Source organism: Ascaphus truei, chromosome 5, assembly GCF_040206685.1.
Source record: "Ascaphus truei isolate aAscTru1 chromosome 5, aAscTru1.hap1, whole genome shotgun sequence".
Classification (NCBI taxonomy): Eukaryota; Metazoa; Chordata; class Amphibia; order Anura; family Ascaphidae; genus Ascaphus; species Ascaphus truei.
The window spans coordinates 276779326-276792373 of record NC_134487.1 but is presented as its reverse complement, the minus strand read 5'-3'; the positions used below and the strand labels follow the sequence as shown (position 1 = coordinate 276792373).

The 13048-nt window shown below is 43.5% G+C and overlaps 1 protein-coding gene across 1 annotated transcript in view; it reads right to left on the bottom strand.

Moving 5' to 3' along the window:
• Positions 1 to 1847: 1847 nt before the first annotated feature.
• The window catches only part of CNOT8 (CCR4-NOT transcription complex subunit 8), a 32140-nt gene continuing 20939 nt past the window's right edge, over positions 1848 to 13048 (bottom strand). The window contains exon 7 of the mRNA XM_075602163.1: positions 1848 to 2074. Coding sequence (XP_075458278.1) covers positions 2054 to 2074 — 21 coding nt within the window. The 3' untranslated portion in view covers positions 1848 to 2053. The remainder of the gene's footprint in view (positions 2075 to 13048) is intronic.

Sequence of the window (13048 nt, the reverse complement as noted above, 5' to 3'; positions counted from 1 at the left end):
AACGGAGGAGACTTGAATTACCTCTGAAGCCCCTTCACCACACAGAAGTCCTACCTCCGTCTCTGTTTGGTCCTGGTTTGTAGAGATGCAGCGTCTCATAGTCTGCAGTCAGTGCTGGAGTTGAGAAAGCGCTGTGTAGCGTGAAACGCGTGGGAGGAGAATTTTTGTTCCAAGAATGTTTTTTTGTTGTTTTTTTAAACATGTAACCCAATAAAACTTCTTTATTTTCATACTACCCGGTGAGTTGTCTGGTTGGACAGCTATCCAGACAGAAAGGGCACCAATCTACAGTTTTTACATGGTTGGTCAGTCACATTGAGCCTTGGAAACCCCTCCATTAGATCACTCTCCGTAATATAATCAACAATCTGGTTACTTCAACTAAATGAGCCAGATACCAGGTGGCAATTTGTGGTCTCAATTGAAGGAACTGAGCTATAAGTTTGTTCTTAAATTAATAGAACTAACTGTGAATAGCTTCTGCCAAGCACCAGTCATATCTCTATTTCCTATGCCTAATTACAGCCAGATATTCAAAGGTTTATCACCAGTGCACAGCTGAAGAGTCGAGAATGTAAGGGGAATTAAAATCCCCTGCCCAGTATTATCATACAGGCAGCCTGAGCCATACCCCTGTACAAACCTGCTACTTTGTGTGTTAGTTCAATAATCACAGAGCTAAGCGAACTATATCTACACTATTTCATTTGAACTCAAGTAACCAGAGATCGCTTTGTGGCAACCTAGACTACCATGTCAGTCTTAATTAGTCTTAGAAATCCTTCCATCAGATCACTATTAGTAATTTAAGGAGCAACGTGTTACTTCAATTAAACGAGCCAGATCGTAAGTGGCAACCTGAAATCAGAAACTAAGACATTAAGTTGGAAGCTTGTTCTTAAATATACTGTGTAAACTGTAATACAGCTGTTGCCAAAGATTATCCATATTTTTACTGCAACTGTCAGCTGAGTGGTCAAACACCAATGCTTAGGTTTCTGAGATACCTTGGCTTTGTCCCCACTGGCGCTGAGCGGGCGGTGCTTGGCGAGGTGACGTGTGTGTGTATATATATATACATGCAAGTCCCTGCTCACGCGATGCGCCCGCAGGTATGCGCGTGCACACACGCTCACCAGCGCTCAGCGCTTAGGTAAATACATTTTTTTAACTTTCCCACTCGCTCAACTATTCGACAATGCCGCCCTCCTCTCTCTCTCCCGCCCAACCCCCCCCCCCCCCCACCCCCGCGCGAGCAGACGCAGGACACCCGGCTCGCATGCTTTGAGCGCCAGCACGCTCAGCGCCAGCGGGGACTCACCCTTAATGGTCACAAGTTGCAGTCAATAGCTACAGCCTATCGCTCTAAAACTAGGCAACGGGGCTATATCTAACCACTATCGGCAGTATTTTTACCAGCTGCACACACTCGTTTCCCTCATTTTAATTGATTTTAAAAGTTTGAGTGTATTTATTTTATTTCACGATGTATTAAAGTTTAGTATTTTTTAACTTATCATACAGATACCCTATACATTCACGTATCTGTGCCTACACATACACCCTAGTACCCACCTACGAAGCCACTATCATCTCTAGGCATCAAGTGAATCATGTTGTTGTAGTCTATTCTTGAGAGATACATTGTCCTGTGCACACACTATTCTAGTGCCAACTTAGAACACACACACACGCGCGCCCTATCTTGGGATTCATAAGGAGTGCACCCATCAAAAGGATATTCCTATTTCCTCTCGTCTCCTCTCATACTGAATTATCCTCTGAGGGATGTCATTATTAAACTTCAATTATGCAAAGAAATAAGATAGAATCGGACGCCATAAAAATCTGGTTTTGAAATTTTTATTACGAATTATCATGCAAATAAAGTCTTTGATTGAGCCACCTGTGCTGAAGCAGGGATATCCTTGGAACCTGACCTGCTGGTAGCCTTTGAAGACTGGAGTTGGCCGTCCCTGCTTTAGTAGATGTTCAAAATGAGCATTTTTGATTCACACCACCTTGTAGAGCTTGAAAATATGTAACATTATTATTAAGGATCATGGCTGTAATCCTGTGAAACAAGATAGAAAAAGCCTTTCACGTCTGGATAAAAAACAGGGTTGGAAATTAATTTCAAATGTTCTTTTACTTTAGTGTAGGCCTCGATTCACACTGTATCTCAGGCCTGCACAACTGCAGTCCTCGAGGGCCGCAAACAGGCCAGGTTTTCAGGATATCCCTACCTCAGCATAGCTGGCTCAATTAGTGGCTCAGTCATACTGAGCCACTAATTGAGCCAGCTGTGCTGAGGTAGGGATATCCTGAAAACCTGGCCTGTTTGCTAGGGTGACCAGATTTTCAAAATGAAAAACCTGGACACATTTATAAAAAAAAATTTTTAAACACATTACATCACATGACGCACCCTGTTGCTATGACAACGAGACACTGACGTCAGGCGGTGACATGTTGCCATGACAATGTGGCATCACGTGATGCCTCAGCGCCATAATGCGTCCCGTTGTCATGTCAACTTGATGCAGTGTGACATCATGGAGCGTCTCGTTATAGCAATGAGCATTATGTGACGTCGCGCAGCCATGTTAACGGAATTTGGAGGGGAGGATACAGCCAAAGGCAAGATACATATATAATAAATAGCTGCAGTGTGCATTTGTGTGTATAGATAGTGGGGCTGCAATGTGCGTTTGTGCGTATAGAGGTGGGGGCTGCAGTGTGTGTTTGTGCGTATAGAGGTGGGGGCTGCAGTGTGTGTTTGTGCGTATAGAGGTGGGGGCTTTGCTTGGTCCCTTCAACTCACAGCCAGGGCATTTTTGGCCAAGAATGCCCAGTTCGGAGGGGATGATTACTAATTCAAAAATGTATTTATGTCCAATTCTTAACAACACAAACTCTCGTCTCCCCCCCTTCCCTCCCTTTCTCGCTCTCTCAGCTCCCTCACCGTGTATGTGTGTGTGTATGTGTAATTAAAATTAAATAAATAATTGACATAAATTAAAATTAAATAAAAAAAGTAGGCATTAATTAAAATTAAGACATTTTAAAAATGTGACATTCCTGACCTTGTATGTATATTACACTTTGCAAAATAGGGTCTCTTGTTCTCCTTGTGGCAGTCAGTGACTTCACTGCCATGTAGGGCCACAGACATTTTTCCCGGGGCCCAGCATCCGTGTTTTGGCGGCCTTGCGAGAACCCCCCCTTCTCACACACCACCTCACTCTCACCCCACCTCACACTCCCCAGTCATCTTTTCCTTTCCTTCCCCCACCTCTCTCTTACCCCCCCCCCCCCCCATTTATTTTTCTTCCCTCCCCACACTCAACCTCCCTCCCCAATATACGTGCACACAGTGACACACACACGCGCAGTGACAAACACACAGCCACTTACCTACACACACAGCCCCTCCTCTCCTCATATCTCCCCCTCCTCATACCTTCCCCTCCTCATATCTCCTCCTCATCATCTCTTCCACTCCCCGCATCTCCCCTTCTTCATATCTCTCCCCTCCCCTCATCTCTTCCACTCCCCGCATCTCCCCCTCCTCATCTCTTCCACTCCCTGCATCTCCCCCTCATCTCTTCCACTCCCCGCATCTCCCCATCCTCATCTCTTCCACTCCCCGCATCTCCCCCTCCTCATCTCTTCCACTCCCCGCATCACCCCTCCTCATCTCTTCCACTCCCCGCATCTCCCCCTCCTCTTCCACTCCCCGCATCTCCCCCTCCTCTTCCACTCCCTGCATCTCCCCATCCTCATCTCTTCCACTCCCCGCATCTCCCCCTCCTCATCTCTTCCACTCCCCGCATCTCCCCCTCCTCATCTCTTCCACTCCCAGCATCTCCCCCTCCTCATCCTCTTCCACTCCCCGCATCTCCCCCTCCTCATCCTCTTCCACACCCCGCATCTCCCCCTCCTCATCTCTTCCACTTCCCACATCTCCCCCGCCTCATCTCTTCCACTCCCTGCATCTCCCCCTCCTCATCTCTTCCACTCCCCGCATCTCCCCCTCATCTCTTCCACTGACCGCATCTCCCACTCCTCATCTTCTTCCACTCGCCGCATCTCCCACTCATCTTCTTCCACTCCCCGCATCTCCCCCTCCTCTTCCACTCCCTGCATCTCCCACTCCCCGCATCTCCCCCTCCTCTTCCACTCCCTGCATCTCCCCCTCCTCTTCCACTCCCTGCATCTCCCCCTCCTCATCCTCTTCCACCCCCCGCATCTCCCCCTCCTCATCCACTCCCCGCATCTCCCCCTCCTCATATCTCTCCCCTCCCCTCATCTCTTCCACTCCCCGCATCTCCCCCTCCCCCCCTCCCTCCTCCCACCCTCTCTCCCTTCTCCCCCCCCTCTCTCTCCCTTCTCCCCCCCTCTCTCTCCCTTCTCCCCCCCTCTCTCTCCCATCTGCCCCCCCTCTCTCCCTTCTCCCCCCCTCTCCCTTCTCCCCCCCTCTTCTGCCTTCTCCCACCCTCTTCTGCCTTCTCCCCCTTCTGCCTCCTCTCTCCCTTCTGCCTCCTCTCTCCCTCTTCTCCCCCCACCCCTTCTCCCCCCACTCCTTCTCCCCCCACCACACCACTCCGTTTGCCCCACCCCACAGCAGCCCGTTTTACACCCCCACCCCTGCAGCAGCCTGTTTTTTACACCCCCCCCCCCCACCCCTGCAGCAGCCCAGACCTCCAACCAATCCCCTGCTTCTACTCTAAAGCCCCGCCCCCCGGCATCCTGCTATTGGAAAAAAAAAATACTCAAGGCTGCCGCATCCTCCTCATGCTGCTGCCCCCGCGCACCGCCGCCGACTCGCACACGGCAAAACCCGGGACATTTCCGGGACGGGCCATCACCCGGGACAGCCCAGAAAAAAACGGGACTGTCCCGGCTACTCCGGGACGACTGGTCACCCTACTGTTTGCGGCCCTCGAGGACTGGAGTTGTGCAGGCCTGCTGCTCATTCCCTGACATTAAGGCGCCGGATTCAACAAGCTCCCCTTAAGGGTTTAACTGCTATTGAATGAATCGGAGCTTGATGCATCTGCCCCTGCAGAAATTAGCAATGCAGTTCCCATTAACATTATTATTCCGGAACGTTCAGCTTCAATTATAGTTTGATCTCCCATTTTGCATCAAGGGACAGTCCCACAAAGCGGGTCAAAAAATAAATAAATACGGAGCAGTATAATTGGCTTCATTAGAAAGATTCAATCATTCTTAAAGTAACTATTTCACTTATTTGTGAAAAAAACTCATGTTTTACTTTCCTTTGCGTCTGTTGAATTCATTTGATCTAGCTAGTTATGTTTATCTATTCCGGTAATGATGGCATAATAGTTACTTTACACACAGAACAAAACAAATGTTAGAAATTACCCACAGTCTTGAGTCCCGACAAACAGTCTAATCACCAAAAGAAATTAGATAAAGATTGTCAAAGCTCTCCGTGGGGTATTTCTTTACTTTGGAAATAATAAGAATCCTAAAGTGGCAATACAGTTTGCATTATTATTTTTGTTTGTTTTAATCGACGCTGCCGACTGGTCCGTTCTCCCGTGATCGGTCGGCAAAGATCCTGCTTCCCAGGGTTCACATAATGGCCGCCTGTTTCAAAAGAGGAAGTGCTGTGCCTTTGTAAGTGGTTGCACCGACTCCCATTCACGCTTGACTGGAAGTTCAAGGTGCAGTCCTCATAGGATCAAAGTGTACTGAAGACATTAACATGTTTAAGGGGTAAATCTGATTGACAATTGGTGTTTTAAATTAAAATCAAACACCTATAAGGGTAACAACATATACATGAGCAGACAGTGTGTCACTTCTTAGCTTTCTATCTCTTTTAATAAAGTTGTTTCCAGACCTTTCCCAACTCATTACATAGCAGTTTCTATAGAAACAGACATGAAACATGTCAGCATGGGTCTTATGTTGTGTAAACAGCACAGCCATTTGTAATGTGGGAGCAGCAGATGATAAGTGCGGATCTCAATGTTGCATCAATGATCGGAATAGAGTAAGAGGTCTCTTTTGCTCACGACTTCAGTGGGTGGCTCAGGCAGGGCTGGATTAAAGTCTTTGTAGGCTATTGGCCCTCTCATAATCGTAGGCTCCCAAGATAGTCCTATCCTACAATGCAGGGGTGCTCAACTCCAGTCTTCAAGCCACCCCAACAGGTTAGGTTTTCAGGATATCTCAGCTTCAGCACAGGTGGGTCAATCAGAGGCTCTGTGGAAAACTTAGCCTCTGATTGAGCCTCCTGTGCTGAAGCAGGGACTGATTTAGCCACCTGTGCTGAAGCTTGGATATCCTGAAACCTGACCTGTTGGAGGGACTTAAGCACCCCTGATATAATGGATACATGTATCATTGCGATGGGGAGAGCCAAACTGAATGAAAGGCTTAGTTTTCTTGTTGATAGATCTATGTCCTCGTGATGAAGTGGCCCCTAGAACAAGAGCAATAATACATACATATCCATCAGCTCTCGAACGTGCATTCGCAGGTGAATTTCTATTGTTCTCATGTATGTATGCAGACAAGAAATTTGTGGCAGAAATGATCAGAGTACAAACAGCAGACAATTTGGTGACAAGTTTTCCAAATGTTAACATTGCTTTTAGAAGGTATCTCGCCATTCTTGGAATAAACTGTGCAGGGGGAGCTGTCGTTCTCAAAGCTGAAACGTATAAAGAACTGGTCTTGGGTCAACCACGGGATGGAAACTATTATCTTCATTTGCACTACTCTCAACTGAGAATGAGCTTTTGCAAAAATTGAAATTGGAAGAAGTAGCCCGTGATTTTGCTAACAAAAAGAGCCGCAAAGTTGATGTTTAATGTACATTTACGTAAGTCAGAGCTAATATCATTAAGCTTATGTAACATCCCTATCCCGGTGATCTTGATATTGATGTGAAAAAATGTCCCTGCTGCTCACTTCGGCCAAGGACTTCATCCCAGTCATGAGATAGATGTTGCCCAATTCTTGGTTGAGGTCAATCTGAGTGAGGAGATATGTTCTGTATGGAGACGGCAAATTGACGAGGAAACTTTGATTTCCACTCTTTCACCTTTGGTACTCATCTTCTTCAGGTATCGACGCTAACGAGAAATACCAATCAGTTCCCCCCATTGTCAGGGTAGCTGTAGATGTTGCAGATAGTCAGGCTGCATGGCATGTGACATCTAGCAACTTTGAGAACCAGGCAACAAAATAGTAACAAAACAGACGCCTAAGGCCTCGTTCAGGGTGGCAGAGACAGGAGGTGGAGGGCGCGTCCGCGTGTGCGCGCGTCAGTCTGCTGGGCGATGTGTGCACATCATCCTCAGCAGACCTTTGCTAGCATTGAGGAGGCGGGGCTACAGACCTGAGGTTATGGATGGGTGTTGCTCTTCTCACTACACTTTCCCGAATGATTTTATTGGCTGCTGAAGTACCAGTGACGCTGCTGCAGCTTCAAAAAAACAACTTGAGTTGTTTATGGAAACTGTCGCAGTGTAAACTCCGTACTTCGGAGACAATGAAAGCTGGTACCCTGACAACTGCTATTCAATTTAAACACTTTGTTTCGAACGTGCGCGTGCACGTTGTGAAGCCGGCACCCTGAACAAGGCCTTACTCACATGCCTGAGCCTTGTGAAGATGTAACCCTAGCACTGCCTGCAGCTACCAGGGCTGAAATGCAGGGCAAGGGGAAGATTTTAGCAGGGTGCTACACTTAATTCAGATATCCAACACCCTGCATTGTATTACTTTTGTTATGCTGTTACGCTACTTATTATTAATTCTTCATTATTCAACTTTCCATAATATCTCACAATTTTACGTAACGTTACACGCATGTGTATATTTACTTCAACATTTGTAAATGTATTATTATAATAAAAAGGTTTTGTACAGTAATTAAATTAAAGCAAATCATTAAGTTGGAAATAGCAGTTTTCTCTTCTCGTTTTTGAGTTACCTGAGATTTTTTGGGGCCTAAAACTTTTTCGTAGGCTCTTGGGAGCTTCGTAGGCCCTGGGCTCTGTACCCATTGTTCCCAATGGATAATACCGGCCTGGGCTCAGGACCACATCATCTTAGAAAGAAGGTGAGTGACACAGAGATGTTTCCTTGAAGTATCTTTTCCTGTAATAGGCACAGTAACAATACAGGAAAGAGTACAGCTGTGTCCTTGTGTGAAAGAACAGCACAACTGAGCGTTCTTTCCTAATTGAGACAAAGAATCCGCTCACGTGCTACAATAGTTATACCTGGTAAAGCTACTATTCAGCAACTTTCAGACCACATTCTGAGCATGTCTGTTTTTTGCACAGATGCAAAAAAGGGAGATATAGAAGTTTCTGATAGCAGTGTCATCAGCTTGGCAGGTACATAAGGAGGTTACTGATGACAGTATGCGGTCTTGCTGGGGTTTGTTTTTTTTTGCAGTTCTGCATTTCGGTTCACTCGTCTGTTCCTGCTGCGATCATGATTTTGCTTAGCCTCATACTGCATTGGAATATTAAAAGAATTTTAACCCATCCCATGCTGGAATTGTAACGTGTAATCAGTCCAGGTGATATATTTTTATTTTATTGCTTCTCATTGTTCTTTTTATTGATTTTCCGACATTGCTGGTAAACATAACAGATTTCAACACCTCTTTACAATTTTCCCTGTTTAAATTATACTTAAAAGAAAAAATATAAGTAAAAACGTATAAATCAGATGCTCAAACTTAACTCAAAAATATACCATTTTAAAATTAAATAATTAACTTAACTCAGAGTATAAAAAATAAACCATAAAACACATATAGATTAATGACATTGCTTTTTTCTAGAAGTGACATTTTAGCCTCACCCCAGCTCACCGCTGCTTCCTCCTCCTTTTACCCCACCACTCTCATTTATATTTTTCAAAACAGGTTTTCTTAACTTTTTTTTTGTAACATGTAACCAATTAGACAACAACTTTTTTTTTTGGAGATTTTTTTTTAAAAGTCTTATATTATAATGTTCTCCTAGCAATATAACCCCTCCATTGCTTTTGAACTATATCAACTGAATATCGCTAAAAGCAACAATCTTTATATAAACACCTTTTCCTCCCAACATTCACATGATTTTATGCCTGTACAGGCAGTCCTCGTTTTACAACGCTTCGCTTTACAACGAATGGCTTATCCAACGCTATGCAATGCATACCTATATTCATTTTTACAACGCCAAAATGGCTTATCCAACACTCTTACGACGCTTTGCAACGTTGTGTATATATATATACACATTCACATAAACAACGTTGCAAAGTGTCGTAAGAGCGTATATATATAATATTATACTATATAATATTATATTATACTATATAATATATTATTTATGTTATATTATATATATAATACAGTATATACACTATATAATTAATGTGTGTGTTGCATATCTTATTGCCTGCATAAAATATTTGGTGTATTTTAGTGTTAAAAATGCCTTCAGGAACGGAACCTTTCATTTAAACAGTGTTCCTATGGGAAAGTGTGATTCGCTTTACAACGTTTCGCTTTACAACGCCATTTTCAGTAACGCATTGTGTCGGATAACGAGGACTGCCTGTACCATCTCTCTGTAACCAGATCACATTAGTCCCTTTATGAGTGCAATACTTATTTCCTTGCAGCCTGGCCCATCTCGGCAGTGCGGGGATCTTGCAGGGGAACCTTTTTTCTTGGCTGCGCCTATTTCCTCCATGCTGTATCTCCGTCTCCTTTCTGAGGTTCTGTCCTCCAGTTCTGCTGCATGCTGGTGGATAAAGCGTTCTGCTGTTTCTGCAAATATTTTGGCCCCTCCATTTATGAAGACTCTTAAGGTGGCAGGATATCCCATGGAAATATTTTTTATTTTGCTTATACAGCATACAGCAAACTTTACTGAACTACCATCTTTTATTTGATACTGCAGCAGAATAGTCCTGAAAGATTAGGATCTTCTTTCCCTCAGAAGTAATGCCACCCGAATTCTTATAGGCACTTAATATTGTTGATTTTTATTAAAGTCCAGAAACGTTGCGATTACTGCTCGTGGCCTAACTTTCTGGTTCTGCCTAACCAAGTCTATGAGCCCTTTCCACTTTGATGTTACTGTGATCATGTGGTAGTCCCAAAGATTTGGGCAGCCATTTTGTGCAGAAATCCTGCAATTGCGACGGTTTACCTCTGCAGGGACTCCTATTAATCTTATATTATTTCTGTGTGACCTGTTTTCCAGGTCCTCCACCTTGTCTTCTAAAGTTTTATTTCATTTTTTTTAAGAGTTTGAATGTCCTGCTGCGTTTCTGAGGATACATCCTCTAGAACACCCAATCTAGATTCAACTTCCCCCCCATCCTGGTGTTTTGCAGGGTTAGTTCCCCTTTAGGATCATCTAGGGATTTTTGCAATTTTTCATGTTAATTTAAAGCAGCCATCAATACTTTTGCTACAGCCCTGGCTAACTCACCATAATCCCTAGGAGTTTCTGCCTCTTGAGACACCTCTGGGTCTGCATGCAGCTCCTCCATGTGCTTGGAAGCCATCTTGGTGTGCTCTGACTTTCTCCCAGCTTTCATCTGCTTTAGCTGATATTTGGGGGGCATCTGTGTCTGCCTGGAGAGAAATTTCTCCATATGAATGCTTCTCCTTACTTTTCAAGTTGCTATCCTGCTGTGGATCTTTTTCTGCTTTTCCTCCTCTGTTTAGCTGGATTGAAACCGTGAGGTTTTATTCAGCCCGATGTCTCTGCAGAGACTGCCTGCACATGTATCTCCCCTTCACAGGAGCATGCAAAGTCTGTCTGCTTTTTGCTGTTCACAGGATCATTCAGTGAGTTTTTATCTACTGCGTTAAATCATTTGTTCTGGCTGTTAAAGCTGCTGATCTGTATAGGAGCAGTGGGGGGCTGCAGGGGCTCAGGGGGATGTGACTTCACCCTCTGGAACCATACTGGAAGTCCCAGAGGATTTTTAAGGACACACACACACACACACTATACCTTTGTGTCTGACAATCCTGCTGTCAAAATGACCATAAACCCTCTGGTACAGCCAGCATTCAGGTATGAAACAGTTATGTAAATACAAAATCAGAAAGCCTAAATCAGTGGTTTCCAACCTTTTTTTGGTTAAGGAACCCTATGTGAAATTTTGAGGAACCCCAACCCTCTGTAATAGCGTGTCTGAGATCAGATGCATTGTAAGGAACCTCAATCCTCTCTAATAGCACGTCTGAGATCAGATACATTGTAAGGAACCCCAACCCTCTCTAATAGCTCGTCTGCGATCAGATGCATTGTAAGGAACCCCAACCCTCTCTAATAGCACGTCTGCGATCAGATGCATTGTAAGGAAACCCAACCCTCTCTAATAGCACACCTGAGATCAGATGCATTGAGTAATGTCTAAAATATGAGTTATTTTAGACATTACTGTAAATTACCATGGCAATGCCTATACCAGATGGTGAGGAAATTCCTTGAAAGAGGACATCAAAAAAACTTTAATTAAAAAAACCATCTTGAGAAGTTTAAAACCATAGAAAGTGATGAACTGTTTGTATCAAGAGTAAAATCTGTAAGGGAGAGAATCCCTTTTGTATCGCAGTTTACAACAGCATCAGGTTTTATCAAGAAAACAATAATGAAACATTGGAAGATTTATGGCGAGTGACCCCTTATATAGAATTGTGAGTTCCCCTCCCCTATTTTCATACAAAGCAGATACTAAGTAAGACACTCAGTGATTCGGAGTCCTATTTGACTAAACGGAAGTTTGGTACCTATCTTTGTCGGGTTTTAATAACTACAATACAGGCATTAAAGGTAAATTCTTTCAGCATCCCAGCCTTGGTAAAAAGGTTAAAATAAAACATTTCTTCACATGCCATTTGGGTTTAGTTAGTTATGCTCTGTGGTGCCCCTGAGGGAAGGCAGACATTGGAAACACAGAGCAATGAAGAAAATGATTACAGAGGATAAATACTCTATACGACAGGCATTGAAGAACCCAGATATTGCACCAATTGACTACCCGGTAGCAAAACATTTTTGGGAGCTGAAACACAATATAAGTTATCTTAGATTTCAAGTAAAAGACTGGATACCCCTATTGAAAAGGGGACATTTTTATTAAATATTCATTCAATAAAATCATTTCTAAACTTGATGAAATCTTTAATAGCGTGGGGTCTACACTTGTATCACTTTATTTGGGATATTTTACTATTTTCTATTATATATAATAGTTCCCTCACTAATGTAATGTATTATTATATTTTTTGCACATTAATGTCAAATATGAATATATGAACTTGGGTCCCTTGATGGTGACACTGTATAATATTATTGGAGTCCATCTAATGTTGGATTAAATACGGTAGATTATATGCCCCCTGTATTTCAGTCCCTTGCGTTGCAGCAGCCAGGTTAGGTGGAATGCATTACATCACTTGATGATTGGACACTGCGTATGGAGGCCCGAGAGGTTCATTTCAAGCAATTAGAGGACTGATGATGTCACTTCCAATCTGCAGAGCAATGCGTTTCAATGTGGTGTGCAGTGAAACGCATGGAGCTGGTAAAATAGTGTTTAACCCTTGAGAAACTCAGATTGTATAAAAATACCTTGCAGGGCAGAATACCTTGTTTGGCACCAAAAACGAGCACGAACAGCTTGAGAAGGGGGTATATAAGGTAGATGGGTAATGAATAATGTTTAACCACTTACCTGTAGAAAGGCTGTGTGCAACCTGAAACTTATTTTTTTTTTGTATGTTCCTGAGAAGTAAAAATGGTGATTTGAATTAAGAATTGACTCTTCAATTATCCTGTGTGAATTTTATTTATATGAATTTATAAAAAATGTTTTACCAGGAAGCAATTAATTGAGAGTTACCTTTCGTTTTTCGTTATAATAATATATGGTTACATTAAAAAAAACAGAGGTTATACAGTCAATTCACAGACATTTCATCGTCTAGGGTGACCATATTTGTCCTGGCAAAAACCGGAACAAATGT